General features: G+C 39.8%; 2 protein-coding genes and 1 pseudogene across 4 annotated transcripts; 1 reads left to right on the plus strand and 2 right to left on the minus strand.

Moving 5' to 3' along the window:
- The first annotated feature begins 1084 nt into the window (after nt 1-1084).
- Nucleotides 1085-2792, plus strand: LOC103703234 (B3 domain-containing protein Os11g0156000). Of its 2 annotated transcripts, XM_017841824.5 has the most exons (3): nt 1085-1923; nt 2013-2193; nt 2289-2791. In XM_017841824.5, exons 1-2 carry the CDS (start codon nt 1350-1352, stop codon nt 2171-2173), a joined length of 735 nt encoding a protein of 244 aa, XP_017697313.1. In that variant the 5' UTR covers nt 1085-1349; the 3' UTR covers nt 2174-2193; nt 2289-2791. The 2 variants fall into 2 exon arrangements, with proteins under 2 accessions (XP_017697313.1, XP_088565811.1); XM_088709685.2 differs by having other exon boundaries at nt 2013-2792.
- An 829-nt stretch (nt 2793-3621) lies between these two features.
- Nucleotides 3622-10573, minus strand: LOC148700309 (pentatricopeptide repeat-containing protein At5g04780, mitochondrial-like; annotated as a pseudogene). Its single transcript, XR_015972617.1, has 4 exons — nt 10556-10573; nt 10382-10433; nt 6121-7773; nt 3622-5899 (listed from the first exon to the last, which is right to left on the minus strand). The product of XR_015972617.1 is annotated as a pentatricopeptide repeat-containing protein At5g04780, mitochondrial-like (transcript).
- A 5368-nt stretch (nt 10574-15941) lies between these two features.
- Nucleotides 15942-20907, minus strand: LOC103703117 (cationic amino acid transporter 7, chloroplastic-like). Its single transcript, XM_008785835.5, has 5 exons — nt 20309-20907; nt 19490-19712; nt 18521-18872; nt 18096-18327; nt 15942-16784 (listed from the first exon to the last, which is right to left on the minus strand). Exons 1-5 carry the CDS (start codon nt 20718-20720, stop codon nt 16270-16272), a joined length of 1734 nt encoding a protein of 577 aa, XP_008784057.3. The 5' UTR covers nt 20721-20907; the 3' UTR covers nt 15942-16269.
- Between the last annotated feature and the right edge of the window lie 1516 nt (nt 20908-22423).

Raw genomic sequence — 22423 nt, forward strand, 5'->3', positions numbered from 1 at the left:
TTTTATCTAGTGCCAGATAGCACCGGAATTCTGAAATCAGGTACGCCAGAGTAGGATTAGCAGCAGGATGGACTACTCTGAGAAGTCCTACGCATGCCCCCCAAGAAAGAAACAAGAAGATAAAAAGGTTGGTAAATAACAAAGTCATGGCCACAAGTAGTTAAAACATTAGAACATAACTCTGACTTCTGCATCCACCTTATGATTGTGACACCTAGTTCATAATGCTCAACAACAAGGGTTGGAGTTGGATGGATGCTAATTCTATTCGGTCAAGATCTATGTGATACTAATCGTTTTCCGGGATTTATGTCCCGAGATAAGATTGAAACTGTTTCAAGTAATGGACAGAAAACCAACCAAACCTAACCCTAATTACCTACCCGAACCGCAGTAGGAATCTAGAAGACTAGGTTATATGGGTTGACTAGTTAAGCTTGGGTCCAAAACTTCTAGTCAAAAACCGTTTGTTGCTTCAGGTGCAGTCATGAATTTCTACACTATGGGTAAAACTGAAGGAAAAGCAAATCCAACAATGGCTTGATACACCATTGGAGTGTTTTGAAAGTCTAACAGATGCAAACAGCCACATAACTTTGCCAAACATAACCTCTATCGATTGGTAGCATTCAATATTAGGATGTGTGTGTGGTGCCTGTCAGGCATCTAAACCACTCTCCAGATGTGAGTGAATTGATTCCAACTCTACAGTAAATAGATAAAATGAAGAGAAGAGAATCAGGAGGGCACTATAATAGGGATGTATATCTATCTCAGCAGGACTTATGTTGTCTTCCAATGCAGAAGAAAATCTGACTCCTACGAGTCAAACGTACCAGCTAAAATGTCTGTAGACGAGAGTTTTTCATGGTCTTCTACCCCTGGATGGCTGTGATGAGGCCACAATGACAGCACTCACTTTTTAGCACCACCACCTTATCACTCCTCATCAAACTCACTAAAATATAGTAACTTTAGGAACTTTAAACCATCGATTCTTCCTGTCCACCCAAGTTAAAAAATATACACCTCTCATATCATATGTTCAGATCAATTGAACCAGGCCCCCCTTCTCCCTCTCTCTCTCTCTCTCTCTCTCTCTCTCTCTCATGTGCAAGTAAACATATCTGTCTAGTTTCATGGCATTTTGTCCTAACCATAAATTGAAAATTTTCTCGATAGGTTATAAATGCATAGCAATAATATCTCCATGCTTCTCAACACCAACACCATCATCACCACCATTTCCACCGCCAACTTTCCATACCCTTCCTTTTCTCCTCCTTTCTCCTCTCTTCCGTTCTCTTCCCTGCCCTGCAAGACTCTAAACTCCATTCCGGAAGTCCTAAATGCCGATAAACTCTACGCACTACCATCCCCCACAAGCTTGGTCCTGGGAGCCACCTATGAACCCACGCCATGACCAGCCCCAGCACTACTACCAGTATGAGTACGAGAGAGAGCGCATGTTTGAGAAGCCCCTCACCCCAAGTGATGTGGGCAAGCTCAACAGGCTGGTCATTCCCAAGCAGCATGCCGAGAAGTACTTCCCCCTCGCCGGAGACTCGGGCGAGAAGGGCCTGCATCTGAGCTTCGACGATATTGAGTCAGGCAAGTCATGGCGGTTCCGCTACTCCTACTGGACCAGCAGCCAAAGCTATGTGCTCACCAAGGGCTGGAGCCGCTTCGTCAGGGAGAAACGGCTCGACGTGGGCGACGTGGTCCTCTTCGAGCGCCTGCGGGACGGCGGCGACCGCCTCTACATTGGTTGCAGGCGCCGCGGTGATCCCGAAGCTACGCCGGCTCGCACCATGGCCAGGCCCAATGCTGCAGTACCCTGGAGTCCCGTGTACTGCACAGCAGCAGCCTCCAGTTCCTACTGGTACCTTAGCTCAGAGCAACAAGACTGTCTTCTTCATGCAGGTAGATGTGGTGATATAGCCATGATTTAAGCATCGTGACTACTGAATCAAAGAGCAAGCATGTAACTCATGAACTTTATCCAATTGCAGGAGATGGATCAGTGGAGAAAGCAGCACCGGTTACCTCGAAGCGGCTGAGATTATTTGGCGTGAATCTGGAATGCGGGCCGAACTCGCCGGAGCCACAGCCGGTGCAACCAGAACCATGCTTAACAGACCAGAGCCCCAGTGCCCCCAGCCCCCAACCATAGCCGCGGGGGGGTACAAATTGGTCAGCAGGAAGTCTAAGAAAAGAGTGACTACCACTTTTGTTTAAGGTGATGGATTGCACTGTTGTAGCTTAATGGTTTGCTTGTTATATTACAGGATGGGCTCTTCGAGGAAAGCTTAAAAGTATTGGTGGAGGAGATGAAATGAGGAGAAAGAGAGAGAAAGAGAGGAGATCTGACTTCTGAGTCTATGTTCTCAAATCCCACCAACCAATCCCCTCCTCTCCCAAGTGACGTTCTGATTGACTTGTGAGGGAACCACAGGAAGAGATGGACGAGAAGAGGAGCTGGGAGAAAAAACAAAGGAGGGACGGAAGGAGGGAGGGAAGAAATCCCTGGTTTTCCGGGCAATCTCCGTTTTCTTTTCATTTCCTCTCAGGAAATCCACTGTACAGGGCCTGTCAAGGGATGGGGTCAGGTCTCAGGAAACATCAGCTTGGAAAGGAGTAGATATGTGTGGGGCCCAATAACTTTGGCAGGGAGGGAAGCATGGCCCAATAACTTTGTTAACCTGTAATCTTTTTGAAGGAAAAAAAAATAAAAAGAAATGTAATGAGATTTTTATTCCATTTTACTTTTCCTAGTTATTCTGCTTCGTCATCTGGTGATCTCTGATGGTGTCTGTGAAGTGAATCGTGGTGTACTGGGGGTGGGTTCTGGTGCATGGGTACAGTGAAGACCATGATATGAAAGAAATATCAGGGGGGGGTGGGGGGGCAAGCAAGAATGAAAGAAAAGACATCTGGGGATTTCGATGTCCTTTGCTTTTATTTCTATACTTGTGGTTGGTCTCCTTTCTGTTTCTTGGGAAGAAAAGCCTAATTTCGTGTGGCAAGTGGGCTCACACCCCCCAAAGGATGTGAGAAAGTTGCTTTGGCTAATGGCTTGGAGACAAGTTCAGACACAATGGGCAACAGTTTTCAAGTATAATAAGCTGGATTCTCATTAGTTTAGACTTCAGAACCAAGCTCTGGAGACCTGTCTCCTCTGAACATTCAGTATTATTGTCCACACTAATAGCTAAGTTTCAAATTTACACAGGGGAGACCTGTGGAAATGGTACATGGGGTAAAAGCTATCGGCTAATAGCTGTAAAGAGAAAGGTTTACTCAGTAAGACCAACATGAGCCATCAAAAAGAAAGGGCTACCTGGGTAGAATAGAGTGAAAACTATCAAGATCTTTTACAAAGCCGACTATTTAAGGACCAAGCTTTACATGTGAGGTAGATGCCTTTGGAATATTAATTTGGGTCGTAACAGTGTGGCAGTACAGCTAAGAAGCTAAGAAAGAAACCAAAAGATGGCTACCACCATTTAGAAGGAGGCAAATAGGATTCATCTCAAAGGAATACATAAGAATGATTGCAAGGATCATCAAGTTTGCGGGATGATTAATGGAACCGTATCAACAGAAAGATTTCCTGTCTGCTGATAAAACAATGATCCATGTGCTGCTATATTAATTTAATCTTGACAGTTAAACACGTTATCCAAATGGCACGAATCTAACACATCAACACCTGAGCATTCATACTTTGATTCAAAAAATTAAGCAAACTAATGCACAGACTACCAAGGATCATGTTCCCTGGCACTAAATCCTGTCCTGCTGAAATGATTCACTAAATGGCAATAATAACCACTAATTCCCCATGCATCTCCAAAAGAGTATCTCTTGCTACAAATAAGAGTTCGGATTTCAGACAATGGAGTCAAAGGGAGAGTACCTGAGGTCATGTTTGGAGGACAGATATGACTCTTGACACGATGAAGAGCGCACGGTGAGGGATCACAGCAAGATAGACCTGCATTTGAAGATGATGATGTCTCAAATGATACACCCACCAATCTCTGAAGCAACGAATTCCCTGGGCCCTACGAACTGCTTATTATGATATGCCCCGTCCACATCTTTTCTTCAAGAAGTCGCTGCCTTCATCAACCCTACCTGCAAGCATGGTCCACCAAAAATGGCTGACCCGATGACAGGTCATCTTTTTCTTCAGCAGACCTCAAATGAGTTATTCCACCTTTCCATGTCCCTGCATAGTTCTCCAGCCCAGTTTTTCCTATTTCACAGCGCATTCTGAGAAACAAATTTAGCAGCAGAGAAAGTGGACCATGAAGTAAAGCCTGAGATTAATTACTAGCAGACAGTGAAAGCTGAGAGAAATTCTTCATTTTGGTTTAGCCTAATGCATGAAATATATTAATGAAACAGAAAGATCCCATAATCCCAGATGATGATCATAAGTACCCATAGCATCTGTGTAATTTCATGTTACCATTTAGACCAGTTGAGCTTGCATCATTGAATTGAGAAAATTCTGTTCCGTGGAGGGGGAGGTGCAAGCAACGGTGTCATCCATCTGTCCGCATTTTATTCATGGCATCACCTCCAGTTGCTCATCAGCAAGTGGACAGCAGCGAGTAACATGAGAAAAGGTGGATGGTGGACCATGCGGCATGTGTCACTGTCCATGAAATAGCATGTTCAATTTGAGCAGGTAGAAACTCAAGACCAGTGCTTGATGTGGATAGCATTTTGGTGATCGAGGATGGAAACAAATTGCAATCAGCATTTGGCGATCAAGGATGAAAACAAATTGCAATCAGCATCCGTATCAATAGAGGCAGCAAAAATCAAGATTAATGACTGTTGAACACCTTGACTGGAACAAACATGCCAACATATGATTAAGATTCATGAGGAGATTACACCTTAACATTGAAATCAGGCAATAGAATAGTTACAAAGATCTTTTTCTTTTCCCCAAAAAAACCTCATTGGCATAACTTTAAAATAAATAAATGAGCAAAAAAATGAGAAATAGTGTGAAGCCGAACTTTCGTCGTTCAAGATGATCGCATTCTTTAATAATAAGCATTACAGGGAAATAGAGGACAGGAAAAGTAATCAAAATGTCAAACTATCAGCCTACCAATCCGCTTGTGTGAGATTTTACTGTTGTTTTTAGGCCAAACTTTTGATAAAGATGAGGTAGCTAGACTTATGGTCAACAGGGGCAAACTTGAGCACAGATCAGGTCAGATGTCCCTCATCATAGCATGACAAACTTTGCTCTTTATCTTGCTAGTGCAAGTGGCAGTTGGAATCTTGCTCCCTTATTCAGGTGCAATGAATTCTGCAATTAAAACTGAAGAGCGGAATGCTCAATTGATATGATATATGATAATTCTAATTATTATGAGATAAACTTTTTCACTTCGTGCATGACCATCCAAATAGCACATCCATGCTCCATTTCCCAGTCTTCAGCAATACTCAATTAAAAATCTCATTAAGAACCCATCTCTAAGTGTGCTTCAATATGGTTCCAGAGAAGCATTAATAAGGTCAGACATCCTGAAAGCGGAGGCCACACCACCTACCTGTCAGCTGAATGATAACCTTATCAACAGAATAATTTCGGCATGGTCCAGCGACAGACAAAAGTAATATCATCAAAAACAAATGGTCATTCTTCACACCTGATTGTCCTGCAGGAACATAACTTATCAACAGAATAATTTTGGCATGGTCCAGCGACAGACAAAAGTAATATCATCAAAAACAAATGGTCATTCTTCACACCTGATTATCCTGCAGGAACATAACTTATCAACAGAATAATTTCGGCATGGTCCAGCGACAGACAAAAGTAATATCATCAAAAACAAATGGTCATTCTTCACACCTGATTATCCTGCAGGAACATAACTTACCTATAAAATGGCGAGTTTGGCCAGTCTCTCACCGATGCATAAGACAAACCCATCAGTGGATGTGCTGATCCATATATCAGGACAAAAAGATGAGGCATGGTCATGCGCATGGAGGAAGATATGAGTCGTATGACAAAATAAAAAAAAAATGATACCAGAATCTAGCTGATAGTTCCCCAAAAAAGTGAAGTTTCCTTATTACCGGAAGTCCCTGCAGGAACAAATCCCATCCCTGAAATGATGAAATCGATTAGCATCCCTGACTCTCCCTATCAGCAGTCCCTGAGGATGTGAACTTTATATAAAAACTGCAGTCTCCACAGACTCTAGGATTCTTGTTTATCCTGATTGGCATCCCAGAAGGCAAGCTAAAGAGATCGAAAGCAAGTGCCAACTTCTCATTGTGGTGCTTCAACAGCTTTATAAGATCATATATACTCAGCTTTCTAAGACAAACTCTGGTGTGGTTACTCTCTCCAACAACAGAAATTTCAACTTTGCCCTTTTCTTCCATCCAACTCTTCCTCGTCTCCTTTTTTGCACCAATATCTTTCAAAAGCATGCTTGCCATTGCAACGTCCCCCATTTTATATTCACAACATATATATTTGAAAGCAAAACATGATTTCCCACATTATTGGGTTCAAGCTCAAAAAGATGCTTAGCCACAGTTTTAGGCAATTTGAGATTTCCATGGATCCTGTATGAACTGAGCAGGGATCCCCCCATAGAGGCAGTAGCCTTAAATGTCATTCTTTGAATCAATTCCCAAGCTTCATCAATCTGACCAGCCTGACCAAGAATGTCAACCATGCAAGAATAGTGGACATTGGGTGCACCAAAATTATCTCATCAACAGATCCCAGTAATGACAGCACTTTTCAACTAAACCGACATGGCTGCAAACAGAGAGCACTGAGATATAACTTCATTTAGGTGCATCCCATACTGCTGCATTTTCTCAAAAAGTATCATGGCTTCACAGAATCAAGCATGCCTGGAACAACCAGCAATCATTGCATACCACAAACATGCCCTTGTCTTCCATTTTGGCAAAAAGTAAGCCTCCTCTACATGTTCACGCCGGGAGTAGACATCAATAAGAGCAGTGGCCAGAAAGGCATCAATAGTGTATACTGTGTCAACTCCACTCCAATCTGCTGTGCTTTACAGAATAACCTCAAGGCCTTCTCATGAAGATCATTTTGCACATACCCTGCTACCAATGAACTCCATGTGACTGATGATTTTTTTTTTGGAATTTTGTCAAAAACACAGAATGCATCATTGATCGTATTACATTTTGCAAAAAAAAAAAAAAAAATCAAGAACTGCAGTTCCAGCAAACAACTTGGAACCCATTGCAGTCTGAACTGTTTACTATTGATAACAGCAGATCAGGCAGCACATGCACAGAGGACACTTGATAGAGTAAATTCACTAAGTGGTGCCACTCCTCGATGCATCTGCAAGAAAAGCTTCAGTGCCTTTCTGTCCACTCTGTAGTGGGTATGTCCAGCAATCATGGTACTCCATGAAACTTTACTCTGGATATGCATCCTACGAAACACATGACGAGCTGATTCGACATGGCCACATTTGGAGTACAGGTTGATGAGGATGTTACATGTGAGGACATCTCTGAGCATATCATCTTGAAAAGCTAAACCATGGAAGGCTCCTCCCTAACACAATGAACTTCCTTTTGCACATAGATGAAGGAGATCTTGCAATCCCAATACATTGATAATGTTAGTATCAACCAAGACAAGCTGACCTTTATCTGAAGGCTCATAATCAGCACCACCAATGTTGACTGCACCACTACTTGCAATTTTTAATAAAAGTTGGGTGGCTTAACTGCCTCCCTTTTCATGAAAAGAAGTATATATATATATATATATATATATATACTTCTTTATTTTGATTAAAAAATTCAAAACATTTTGCATATATAATATGTGTGCATTATTTAATCTATTATGATTATATATTTATATCTGAATATTATGAGAGCTCTAGATTGTGTTTGGTTCATCCTCCAACATCTAGGACACCATAAAAAGAGTAAATTTCAAGTCTTAATTTCCTATTAACTGTCCTAATATTGGAGTCTAGACAGCCTGCAACAAATTCCTTCATAACCTATGCATTTGCCTCAAGATCCGCCATTGCATGTAGGTAGCCCCTAACCCTTATTGTCCTACAACAGGTTGATATTATTTTGGGGCCATGACTAACGCAAAATTACCTGACACACTAGTTGAATCAGTGAAGAGTACCAGAAATGGTAGTGGTAAGTTAAGTAATGCATAAATAATACTATTATATTTACCAAAAAAAAATAATACTATTATTTGAAAATCAGTAGAAAGCAAACGGAATCTGCTTCCAGAGATGGTGACCAGATGAATTACAGTAATCTAAATGTAGCATAGGGCAACACCATTACATGTGACTGAGGACGAAATATATCCATAAAAATGTGTAGAAATCTACAACTAGCTAGAAAGTGTGACTGTGCCTATCCATAGAAGAATGCAGGCTAATGTTCTAGTGGCGCATCTTTTTTTCCTTTTATTTGATAGAAGATCATGTGGTGCCTCTTATTAAAGGCTAAAAGTGGAAAATAAAAAGATCACCGATCTAGAAGATTTAAGATAACTAAGAGATATTAGAATCTTGTAATTGGATCGCTCACACATATGCATCTGCACAGAACATTCAGCAAGAAAAATAACAAGAAAAGAGGGCAAAAGATACGATAACAACAATTGGATCATACGCTATGAAAATTTGCATGAAAGAATGTTTATATGCTTAATACTATCCCGGCCTTCTCCAGTATAAGGAACAATGTTTTCATGAATAATTTATACAATCATAGTTATCCAAAACATCATTCAAGATTTGAATCTATCCCTACATAAACTGCATCTGTAGACATACACATATTTATGCAAGGATTACTAAACTAAATCACATAAATCTAAATATTTTACTCATGCTAGGCAAGTGTAGGATTGCTTTCTGAAAGAGAGATCGTAACCAAGAGAACCTTTTTTCTTTTTACTCGCTGCTTCTTGTTTAAGAGGCACCAAATAGAATTCCTATCATTCATACGCCCCACATCAACTTGATGGGCCAATTAGTCCTCTACTCTAGTTGACAAGCAGTCCGTAGTTGACACAAGTTTTCTTTCCTTCTTCCTTTTTTTCCATTTTTCCCAGGCAAATCACATTCTATATGATAAGAGTTTCGTCTGGCTTCTCAGGATCAGCAACCATCTTGACTCAAATCCCTCCAACTATGTCCCAATCATGTACAAACTTTAGACTTTGTAACCAATACAATGTATGGTTACTGATTTTTCACTGGCAGCTCCATGATGCATCATCTTCTTGTGCAAGGATGAAGGACACATCTTGTCTCCTTATTCTGACTTTTACTGTCATGCCTGTAATAGGGTCGTCAGCAATTGTGATTATACAATTCTTTCATCAAGTACAAGTTTTCTTAACCCATGTGATACTTGAGCTCCGGTTGTCATACTGTGATGGACCTTTAATCATGTTAATATGACTCTAAGCTTGAGAGTGTGTAAAAGGTTGTCTAGCAATAATAGGACAAATCTTGTTAAATAAATATGCTAGGGAATAATGATCTTTCCACCTCAACAAACATTAAATCTATATAATCTGGACATTCTCATAAGATCAAAACCACTTGCTCGTATGAACTTATACTCAAAGAACAATCATCAAGCTCTATATCATCAACAAAATTCAAACATATTCACGTACAATCATCTTTCAGAAATAAAATCAGACTTCAGCAAGGTTTCCACAATATTTCACCAAGCTGTAAAGACATTTCGAAAACCATTCTTTTTTTTTTATTCAATCAATATCGCAATGGTAAGGTTGCTCCATTCTGACATGGGTATCACGAAACATAGAAACAATCTCTCCATATGTAAAAATAAAGTTGTGTACATTTGACCTTTTTTAGATCCTGCAGTGGCGGGAACCTTATGCACAAAAACATCTTTCAATCAATATTACCTTTCATTTAAGAAAATTCATTCTTTTTTTCTTGTGGAAATTTGTCACAGACTAATGTTCGAACCTTCTGTTTTTTTACTGTACCTTTTTTTTTGTGGATCTTTGCTAAACCACTCACCCCTACTCCTGCCACCACCCACAGAGATCCTAACTTTTAATGTACCAACTGATTTTTAATAAAGAAACTTCTAGTCACTAATGTAATAGAAGAAACCCCAAGTTCCGAATCAGCTAATCGCTTCGCTCACTTTATCCTCTATTAAAGGCCGGTCCTAACCCATAAGCTTCATATATGCAACCCTTTTTCATCTTTCCATGCTTATTCAAAACCATTTGATCCTTGTCATCTCAGCAGACTGTGCAGCATTCCAATCGAAATATTTGCAGCTTGATTCTTACCTTCAATTGCTGCATCTTTAGTTGGGTCCACGAAAAGTAACCAAAGTTTATCCTTCAAAAAAGATAAATAATCAAACCTAAAAAACTATACACTCTCAGCATAATTGAAGTTAAATTAACATAATGAAATCAAAAAGTCTGAAGAAATTCAACTAGACAATGGAATTTTATTACCTTAAAAATGGGTTTCATAACCCAAAGGCATCAATTTAGAAACCAATCATAGCCAATCCATCAGCCCAACAAAGTTTCCATCAATTTCACTAAAAAGCAAGCCAAAATTCTACCTAAACAAAGAAATTATCATCTCATTTTTGACGAAGCTGCCACCTTTTATAGCTCCCACCGACAAAAATGCCATTTTTTTCCACATAGCTGCAACCTAAGCATTTGCAGCTTGACTCTTGCCTCAAGATTATACATTCTTATGATAATACTGGGTGATTGGGGTGGACTATTTCTCACCCTTATCTCCCCTTCCATCAAAAAAAGATTATGCATCTTAGGTCTGATTGAAGAAAAACAATCGAAGTTTATAATGTAAAAAGAAAAGATAAATTATCAGAATTGCAAAAGTCATTCAGTTTATGCATCGACCGAACTCAACCCAAGACTGCAACGAAATTTATTGAAATATGGAGTCTTATAATATCATTAGCATAAGTCTTAGGCCCCATTTGGGGGAGCTTTTGAAGGGCCAAAAAGTACTTTCTGCCCTTCCAAAAGCACTTTTAGAAGAAATAGGGGTGTTTGGTAAAAATTTCGAAAAGCTATTTTAGCTTTTCTAGAAAGCTAAAAATAATTTTTTGAAAGAAGCTCCATTTTAAAGCTTTTCGGAAAAGCACTTTTAGACCCAGTCGAGAAGCTATTTTTTTGACCAAAATACCCGTGATAAAATATAACAATTACACAAAATGTCCCTTTAATTATTATTTAACCAATTTTATTACCTAGCTAGAAAATTTATTATATTTTGAAAAATTAATTTATGCTAATAATTATAATATTTTATATCTTTATTATTGTATTATACTATAAATAAAATATTATATTATATTATATCATAATACATTAATATATTATGTTAAATAATTTAATATTATATTAAATTATTATTCTACAATATACAATATTATATTACTATATTATAATAATATTATTTTACATTATAATAATATTATACTATATCATATATTTAAATATTAATACATATTATATTTTGCTATGCTCTATTGTATAATACTATGTAATGTTTTTTATGGTCATTTTGTCATACCAAGTACTTTCTCAATTTGTTTACCAAATATATATTAAAGTGGCACGACACTTTAAAAATGTAGTTACTAAAGAACAAATAGTTTTTTATAAAAGCTCTACTTTCAAAAACTCTACTGTCAACAACTCCCCCAAACGGGGTCTTATTCACTAGTTTAAAAGCTATCCGAAGGCATCCATTTAGAAATTAAACACAATAAATTCCTCGATCCAACAAAGTTCCCATCAATTGCACTAAATAGCAATCAGAAATTCTACCTCAACAAAGAAACTACCAAGCTATCACCTTTGCTGTGTCTGCTGAAAAATAATTCCATTAAATAACAAAAATTAAATAGAATGGAGCTCAAAAATCTCACAATAGGAGGATCGTAAGCGCACCGCCTCCGTCTCGAAGTGGCGGCCCATCCCGCCTGGCAGCCGGCGAGGGAGGGGAGCACGAGGCAAGACGCGAAGACGCCCAAATCTCTTCGAGATGGTCAGAAACCCTAAGCTCGGGATTTGGGAAAGCGTAGAGGAAGCGGGACGAACGCGAGGGCAAAACAGGACGTCGGTCGAACCCGGCTGATCCAAAAAGTTGAGGACTGAAATATAATAATTATTGTCTAGGATCTTGCATAAAATAATACCAAGCACTAATTTTAAACTAATCTCGTCAAGCGGCTTGCAGGTACTAGTTCAAAAATTGAAAGGATTTACTACAAATACCCCCCTGTCTTTGGAAGGTATTACCGTTAAGTGGCAGGCAGCGTGACCAAACAATGTTCAAATATGGTCAAGAACTTATTACATGATACCTATTTAACCATCTTAGAATGCGAAAAGATTACAAAAACACTCTATCAAATTTAGGCTATTTATATTTAGATCTAAATATTTAAAAATTTTAATTAACTACTAAAATTTTATTTTTTATTGTAATATAGCCTAGTCATCCATACGGATCTCAAAACACTCTATTCTCTGTCATCCATCTATCTATATATATCTTAAAATGCTCAATGCTCTAGCATTCATCCACATACGTATATCTTAAAGCACTCTAAGCTCTATTATCTATCTACTTGCACAGATCCCAAAGCACTATGTTCTCTATCATTCATCCATCTGCACAGATCTCAAAAGAGATATATTCTCTATTATCCATCTACTTGCACAGATCTTAAAAGGCTCATCTTATATTATTCATTTGCCCCAGCACAGATCTCAAAGCATCCATCTTTATCACATCCGTCTGCATAGATCTCAAAGTGCTCTAACTTTTATCATCTAACCACCTGCAAGATTTCCAAAGGTCCCATCCTCCGCCATTCAGATCTCAAAGCGGCCCGTGTTTGCATGCAGCTCCCCCTCTTCAATTCATGTCAAGAGAAGAAATGCTTGCTAACTTATTAGAAATGACCGTTTTCAAATTTTATTAAAGTTTGATTATCAAATGACACTTACATGATAACGTTTTGTAATGGAGATAGATAATTACGCCACATTGCAATAAATCTAAAGTTTGGCAACTAATTAACATTTCCTAAACTTTTGAAAACTAACCTAAATTTGAACAGGTGTTTCTGCAATTTTTTCTAGATATCTGTTAAGCTAGGTACGAGGATTTACTGCCCATTAATTCCCCAATAAATGTAGAATATTGATGCCAATTAAAGTTTCACATGAGGACTGGATTGCTTACGGACTTAGGTGCCTGAAGGTTAATGAACGGTTCACAAAATGTATTTTTTAAGGAGATACCATATCACATCAATTGCCTCCTTTCTCATGCTTTCCATGTTGCATGAATCTGGCCAACCTTTTCTCTCCCTCTTTGATCCATGGCCCGTGAGGACCCACCCTTCCAGCCTATTCGATAACTTGATACATTGCAATCGCATTCCAAATCTTTTTAGGGTATCCAAATCTTTGACTTCAGAGAGAGAATGGGCAATGAGCTAGAAGCCCAACCCTAGTATGTGGCATGGGCCACAACCTAATGTAGGTCCAAATCTGGCTAGAGTCGATTCATATGAGTCTAACTTAAACCCAACCTAGTCAGAAGGACTTGGGTCTGCTAGTTGACACCTTTCTGCCTAAACGCATTCTAGGGACAGGTTCCCAGCCCAAGGCAGAGAGGTGGCACTCCACTGTTAAAGAACCATGTATATATATCCGTAATACTAACACATCAACAGAGTTTACTGAGTGATTCAATGGATGATGGCATGAAATATATATTCACTTTCTACTAATATTTAAGCCACAATACATGGATGAGGCCCAACCTACGTATCACCATCTTTTAGGTTTCTTGGCAAACTCAATGTGGCCTAGGCTGAATCCTCTAGGCCAAGAGAGGAGATGGGGATATCGGAGCTGATCATTCACCCGTCTAGTCCACCATCTTATTTGCATTTTTATTTTATTTTATTTCTGAGCTTGTTTGCATTTTATTGTTGTAGGGTTTTATTTGTGTTATTTTGGGCTTTATTGGAAAATATTTTTGTGTAAAGAGTTTTATATTAATTGTCTTGTTTAGGCCCCTATAAATAGGAAACTCTCATTGTGATTAGGGTTTAATGAAGTGAATTAAGAATTTCTTCCCCCGCGTCTCTTCTCCTCTCTCTTTTCCCTCTCCTTCTTTCCTTCTTCTCCTTCTTTCCTTCTTCTCCTTCTTCTTTCTCCCTTCCTCTCTTCTTCTCCTCCTTTCTTCCTTCCCCTTTCTCCTATTTTCTCTGATCTATCACCACAATAGCCCTGTCCCGTCTCCGTTCTGCATCAACAATAGCCCTTTTCCCTCTCAGTTCGTCATCAGGGGGAGAGGCTTATAGAATGCTAGGAAAAGGAGTGGAGTGCATATTCTTTGACAAAAAGGAATGCAAGAAAGTGGAGCAGATTTGGTTTAAGAGAGCCGAATCTAGCGAGGCTTAACCCTTTTAATTGCTTTCCACCCATCAAGTAGGCAATGAACTTAGAGTAGGATAAGAAGCGATCTTTTGTCTCCCAATATCCCATAGCCAATCCTTATCTCCATTGTTGATGCTTAGAAAGCACTCACTAGCTAGTAGTCAGATGAGTGATGACAATGGAGGTAAATGGAAACCAAAAGGGACATAAAGTGGTTAGCTGAGATATGGAATAAAGCAATCTAATTTGGAAGACTTTTGTTTAGCCTGGATTTGCACTACTTATTTAGTCAAGTTGTGAACTATGGATTTGCACTACTTATTTAGTCAAGTTGTGAACTATTTGCAACCACATGAGAAGGATATGTACCATTGGCAAAGTGATCTAGTTTGATGCTAAAGCAAGTCTAGCCCCTATGTTTAACTTCTTCCACAATGGATAGATATGCAGGAGTTATTCAAATTTTCTTGCATCCTATCTCCTTGGTCTCATTAGTGACGTCCATGTTTGCCACCTCTGGGATTGGATGGTGGAAAGAAGGTAGGAGGGTGGGAAAGAAGGGTTGCCCTGCGATTTGACCATTGCTTTAAAAAAGATATCGCGAGATGATGGTAGCATAAAGCGTGGTGGATTTGTTGTTATCATCTTAATACTGCCGACCCCCGGACAGAGGAATGGAAGTGCATGGATTTGGTGGGGGCCGCAATTCTCCTCTCTCGTCTCTTGTCGCAATTTTGCAGCAGAAATGGCTACGGATTGGTGCAATGGTGGTCTCATAATCTTAGATCATGAGCAGGAGAGGGGTTGGGACTGTTGTTATGATTCATATGCGAGAATTGAAATGGTTGCAGCTATCTCATGTTTGAAAGCAACTGGGGATAAAAAAAAAACAAAGATTAGATCTTGATCGGATAGAATGTCACCATGATTTGATTCGGCCAATCCCATGATATGATGTGCTCACAAAATATATATGAAAAAAAAACAAGCTAGCAATTATGATAACGCGTTAACAAAATAATTTAAATAGTGCAGATGAGCATAAAGATACGAGGAGGAAAACAAATATGCTAAGCTCCTAGCCATTTCTGCGGTTTGAACTATTGATTTACGTAATTAGAAGTAACCAATTGGGTTTCAAGTATCTCTATGGAATTGACCTCAATAGAGAACTGCTGAGGAACGGCAGTAAGTGATTGAGTTCAGTAGTTCCTCATAGAAAATTATTGACTCTAGAGATATGGTAATATGGAGAAGACAAATTGTTTGAAGTAAATAGAATCAGACAATTAGACTTCTTCCACCGCAGCAGCAAGAAGTTCCCATGGAGTAACAACACTTTTGCAAGAGAGCTCTTTTATGAAGTCACAATGCCAAAGAGCAACAACACTAGTTACAAATAGTTGATCCTCATTTCATGATCAGAAAGAGACACAATATAGATGTAATTAATTCGAAAACCACCAATGCTACAGCTTTCATGCATAAAGCCTTCCTATTTTTGCTCTTTCTTTGGCATGTTTGCCGCTCAGAATTTCTTTTTCGCCCACCTTTTTAACTTCCCCCTCATCAACCCCATCAAAAAAAAGATGAAAAGTGGAGAAAAATAAGCGGAACGTAATTAAACAGAACAAAACAAAAGATGGCACTTTTCTTCTTCAGTTCCTTCACACCATGAAGCTTCCATTATCATTGTTTTCCTCTGGATGTCTCCAGCTATCTCAAACTTCGAGTAGATCACCATTCTCTTCAGCATCAAAACTCGCATGCACGCCATATAGAACATAAACAAGTACGGCAATCACCGAGAAGAAGCCGAACCGTATATAGGATGGCCCTTCAAGAGAACCCAACAAGAACAAATTCAGGAATGCCGATATGGATGGTATCCAAGGCATCAATGGCACCCCCCAGAACTCTGGCTCTCGAGCCTGCGGCACAAGGACTTGGAAGGCATGTAGGACGGCGATGGCCGCCACGGCGCACCCACCAAGGAGAAGAAACTTCGTCCTCCCGGGAGGAGCGCATCGCCATACAAGGGTGAAGGCAAGGGACGCAAAGGCGAAGCAGAGGAGAAATGAGACGGTGGGCCATGGGTTCGTGGATCCCACCACCACATAGCGCCGGTAGATCACGGCATTAGAAACCATGTAGAAGACGAAGAGGGTGCCGATGGACACGAGGTTGAGGAGGACGTCCAATTCAGTGATCAGAGCTATCGCAGCCGTGAACACCCCTGGAAGAGCCAAGAAGAAAGCTATTTAGCAGCAGAACTAAAGCAAAATTTGCTACATCTGACCGTTAGTGAAATTTTCAAATAGCCCCTTCACTATTCAAACATCAACATCCAGAGGCCAACTCGAGGACATTATTACCGTATACAAGCGATAGAGATTGAAGAACAAGTGGACAGCACTTTCATAATGAATAATTATTTGGAAGTTACCCATAGCTTTCAACCTTCTTTTTTTTTTTTTTTTTTTTTGGGTACGCCATAGCTTTCACCAAATGCTTCCAGCTGAATCCGGCAATAACAGTGCCATTCTTAAATCTCAAGTGATCAAATTTCTATAGGTAACATGATAAAAAAATTCCAATTAGAACAAGTTTTTATAAAAATACTAGCTTGTGCGTCTTCTTCTGTATCTAATAATTCATTTTTTTTTGTTAATTAGGAACCAAACAAAGTACATGCTGTCTTCAATTTCACCTGCCTCTTTCTACTAAATGATACGTAAAACTTACAGGATTTATGATCAGTAATTTCAATTCATTCATCTATTTAAGACCGTATTTACTTGCAGTATTTAGTAAATTAACAAAATTTAGAAAAACAGACCACAACCAAACTTGATCGTCACCATTTCCCAGCCCAAATCCTAAATCCTGGAGCTTTTCACCTTCTCCAGTTCATCTAAACATAAAGAAAAAAAAAAAAAGTTTCACCAGATTTTCTCCATCCCACCAAATTTAACACTAGACTCCAGGGACTGCTTTTTTTGAGTAAAAAAAGAGAGAGAGTATATTCATCGAAATTTAAAGCTTTGAAAAGAAAAAAGATTAAAAAAAAAAGAATTTTTTGCATGGATACCCTTCTAAATATCGGATTTTATATGAATATTCTTACAAAATTAATATTTGCATATATATCTACGTAAAACTCCGTTATTGTACAGATGCCCCTAATATAACGATTATTCTAACGATGCTAAGAAAAATCAAATTTATATTAATTAAAAATAAAATAAAATTATAAAATTATACTTTTGTCTCTGCCCTCTTTCGAGATCGTGATCTATTTGCAAGTTTACCCATTAAGGATATTTTAGTTATTCTAATTTAAAACCGTTAATTTTTTAACATCGTTAGATAGAATGAATACATATGTAAAAATAAATATAAAAATAAAAATAAAAAAATAGGATAGCAAAATAAGTATTTGACAAGAGTATATCTGTAAATATTTATTAAAAAAAGGGTATTCATGTCAAATTTAATATTGAGGATGGTATTTATATAAAAAAATTCAAAAAAAACAGAGGTGTACCGAGAAAAGCGGAAGCGTTGACGGGCGTGGCGGTGGAAGGGTGGACCCGGGCGAGCCACGCTGGCACGACGTTGGACCGTCCGATCACACACAGGTACCTCGCCTGCCCCAGCATCGACACCAGCAACGACGTCAGGATCCCGAACCCCGCCCCCGCCCCGATCGCGTTCGACACCCATCTCCAGCCGTCCGATTTCCGGAACGCCCCTGAGAACGGCGATTCCGTGTCTATCTGCAGCACGAAAAACACCGAGTTATGGCAAATATACGCGCCTAAGATACCTGGGCCCGCAGAATCGATCCAAATTCGGATATAAGAATGGATCGATTCGACGGCGGTGATTCAGAATGAGAGCACCGTGGGACCGCCGGCTTGACGGTCAGGATACGAGGCAGTAGAGAGGAGTCACAGGGGAGGTCCTCACAGCGTCATAGGGGACGAGCATGGCGAGGGAGGCAGCCATGAGGCAGTAGAGAAGAGTGACAAGGACGACCGAGCCCGATACGCCGATGGGGATGTCGCGGGTGGGGTTCTTCACCTCCTCCGCCATGGTGGACACGGCGTCGTAGCCGATGTAACTGAGGTAGACCATGGCCGCTCCGTTGAAGACCCCCGAGACGCCGTAGGGGAAGAACCCGCCGGGGTTCTTGGCCGGGTTCGCCGGGTGCGTGAAATTCTTCCAGTCCCCTCTCCAGAATCCCATCAGGATTATAAACAGGATGAACGCTATGTGGATCGATGTCAGCACCAAGTTTAGAACCGAGCTTTCCTTCGTACTGCGATGCAGAACAAGTTATGAGGATTCGTTGGACATAGAAAACAAGGAATGAAAACGAAAGAGATACTCGAAAGCAAAAAAGAAAGAAATGGCAGTTTTATAGAAAAAGGAGCCACCTTGAACAGAGATGATTCGAAGGAAGGTAAAAAGAAACGTAGCATGTAATTAACTTTTACTTGATTTGTTTTAATCGGAGTGGAAGAACAATTGAAAGAGATGCGGAACTAAGTGAGAACCATGAAATTTTTCAGAAAAAGGAGCCGTCTTTTTGAACCAAGGAGATCAGGGGAAGGTGAAGACACAAAGCTGCCAACTTTCGGGTTACTCAGTTTGTTGATCCCAGAGTGGAATAAAGATTTTGACTGTTTGAGCGAGAACGGGGAGGCCATCCAAGGTAAGAGAAAAGGTGAAAGATGAAGGGAATTTTGGATAGAAGGTAAAAGGATTGATTTGAAGACAGAAGAAACAAAGGAAAAATATGATGATTGGAAGCATGGAAAGGTGAAAGAAGACCCCACGCCATCCTTATGACAAGTGACAACTAGAACAGAGCTAACGATTGAGACAGGCAACCAATCTCTTGCTCTTCTTGTGTTAAAAAGCGACGGTGATTACCTGTAACAAATGCACACGGAGATGATCAAAACTATTGTCACCGCAAGGAGATCGATCTGGTTGAAGCCCTGGGGGAGGCCAGAGACAGTGATCCGCCATTGCGCCGTCGCGTCCTCACCGATTGCCGTCCCTAGATACGTTGTGAAGCTCCGCGCCACTGCCGCGTTGGAGAACACGTATTCCATTATTAGATTCGCTCCTGTCAAATAGGCCGCAAATTCCCCTGAAAACAAAAAGAGACCGAGAGAGAGAGAGATAAACAAATCAGAAGATTGCGCCTAATCCGTTCTTGCTGGAGGACCCCATTCAATCATTTTAAACAGAGATGAGGGGAAAAAACAGAGATGTCGAAAACATAAAAAAGAAAATCTAGTAAAAAGAGCAAAACCAAACGATATTAAATAAAAATTTTAGAAACAGTTCCAGTGGTTCAGATTGTTATGAAAAACTCAGATATTTTGCAACGAAAGCATTTAAAAACATCCAATAAATAGCAAATTACACTGCGAAAGAGGCGAATGATATAGAAACGAAAGCAGAGCGTAACTATGAATGGGATCGCTTATTTGGAGAACAAATATAACTTGTTGAAACTTTAAAGAACCAGGTTGATCCCAGATTTCAGCAATGACTGCCGTTCTTCCTGGTTTTTGAGGGGGAAAAGGAAGATAAAAAACCGAAAAACTAGTTTTAAATCCTTTTTTTCCCGTTTAGAGTGAACTTAAAATCCCTTTTCTATCTTGTAAGCGGAAACAAAAGCCATTATTTAACTGTAAAAGAGATCTTTTTATAGATGGAGAGAGAGAGAGAGATACGGACCGAATGTGACCCTGAGGTAGCTGAAGGCGCCGCCGGCGATGGGCATGTCGACGGCGAACTCGGTGTAGCAGAACGCTGACAGGAGGGCACAGAGCCCAGCAATGGCATAGGACACCACGACAGCGGGGCCGGCGTAGAGGCGGGCGGCGCGGCCGGTGGCTACAAAAACCCCGGCGCCGACCATTCCCCCAAGCCCAAGCCCCACGAGGTCCGGCCACCGCAGAGCCCGCGCCATGTCCGGCCCTGACCGGGCCCGCACCCGGCTCATCTCCTCGTGCGTCGTCGTCACCGACCACGCACGCCGCCGCAGCCTCCAGGGCGTCTCCGCCAGGGCCCGCCTGTACGCCCTCGGACTCGCAAACGACGACGCCGTCGCGGCGGCGCCGGAGGTGAAACCCGCTAACTTCTCCATCTCTCTCTCAAAGAGAAGTGGGTATTGTGTGTGCTGCAAGAGAAAGACAGAGGGAGTGGGTGTTATAAAGCGTGAGGAGAGTGGGGTGGAGATAACGGCGAGAGAAAACGAGACGAAGAAGGAGGGGGAGCGAAACGGGCCAAAAGCTTGGTAAGTGGAGGACCAAAAGCTTGGTCGGGAGAAGAGAAGGTAGAGATCAATTATTTAATAAGTGGAGGACTGAATAGGAAAGGTAGTGATTAACTATTTGATGGAGAAGAGAAGGTAGATATCAATTATTTGATAAGTAGAGGACTGAATTGCAAACACAACAAAAATCTGACCTCCAAGGACATTTTTTTGACTCCCAAAATGCAACCACTAAGATTTGTGCATGGGATTGGTCTTTGTTGATTGGGTGGCTGAGAATTTGGTGTGTTGGTGATTGTCTTGGGAAAGAGGCGAAAGGTATTCGAAGTGAAGAAATTTACTGGATAAAAACTTCACATGGGTGTAGTTTAAGGTTATAAATGTCTTCAAAATTATGACAATGGTACAGTGGATGTTGATGGTGATCTGGATATGAGTACGAAGAGGTGATAATTGTATTTGGCTTTGGTTGATTCCATTGTTATTTGTTTCTTTTCAAGTGTTTTTCTTCCTAATTCTTGTTGCTGAGAATGCAGATACTGTAGTTGTGACCATACATTTTGTTATGAATAATTTGCAAGAGCTATCCATTAAGAATTCTAGATGCAAATGAAATTTAATGGTACCTTTTATAATCTGGTTTCCATCCAAAAAAAGAATCTCAAGGAAAAGAAAATGTATTTTTGGTTGGTTGTAGTAATATAGTACAAATTTATGAGATTTAATTCAATGGACAGAGCTACTATTTTAATAGAATAAATATAGCCAACATATTTGGAACAACTTATTCCTATCTCATATTGGAGTTAAGATGATTCATCACCTCTATATACACATACATACATACATATATACATATATCTGTTTCATTATAAGTCGGATCTTAGCAAGATGATACTGGATAATTACAACTGCAAATCTACTTATGTATAAAATAAATGCCTCGGTACTCTGCCTTATTCAGTCAATATCAAAAGATTTCAGTAAACTCCTATTTAATATACTTCTCTTGATTCTTTTTCTTAGCAACTATAAGATAAAATAAGTACTTTATATTATAATAGAGCAATCATACTGTTGTGTCAAGACACGCAAACACATATATATTTTTGTGCTAACATCGAAAGCTTTCAGCAAACTCTTGTCCTTAATAGGCTTTTCTTGTCTCTTTTTCTTAGCAATCATAAGACAAAATGAGCACTTCAGATAACAATAGAGATATTTTATCATTGCATTGTATATGTGTGTGTATGTGTGTCGGAAAAGACCAATTAATTATTTGTCAGATCTTAATAGAACAATATTGAAAAAATGTAATTGCAAATCTACTTATTTGTAAAACAAATAGCTCAGTATCCTACCATGCTCGGCAAGCATAAAAATATTTTCAGCAAACTCCTATTCTAAGTAAGCTCTTTTTGGCTCTCTTCCTTAGCAACCATGAGATGGAAATGAGCTCTTTAGTCAGAATGAAGCAATTTGCCTATTGCATCACGGTATACTCTCAAAATTTGTATGAAACAGTTAATTGCTCATCTGAGAATACTATGATACCACTACACTGTATGTCCTCG

Source organism: Phoenix dactylifera, chromosome 13 (assembly GCF_051530095.1).
Source record: "Phoenix dactylifera cultivar Ajwa chromosome 13, Ajwa_hap1_PhDact_Kaust_v1.1, whole genome shotgun sequence".
NCBI lineage: Eukaryota > Viridiplantae > Streptophyta > Magnoliopsida > Arecales > Arecaceae > Phoenix > Phoenix dactylifera.

Coding starts and splice junctions, on each gene's coding strand:
- LOC103703117 (XM_008785835.5), bottom strand. CDS start 20,720: ATGGAGAAGTTAGCGGGTTTCACCTCCGGCGCCGCCGCGACGGCGTCG. Junction 18,328..18,520: donor TGCTCGTCCCCTATGACGCT/GTGAGGACCTCC, acceptor TTCGTGCTGCAG/ATAGACACGGAATCGCCGTT. Junction 16,785..18,095: donor CAACGCTTCCGCTTTTCTCG/GTACACCTCTGT, acceptor TGGCTCTTCCAG/GGGTGTTCACGGCTGCGATA.
- LOC103703234 (XM_088709685.2), top strand. CDS start 1,350: ATGCCGATAAACTCTACGCACTACCATCCCCCACAAGCTTGGTCCTGG. Junction 1,924..2,012: donor AGACTGTCTTCTTCATGCAG/GTAGATGTGGTG, acceptor ATCCAATTGCAG/GAGATGGATCAGTGGAGAAA.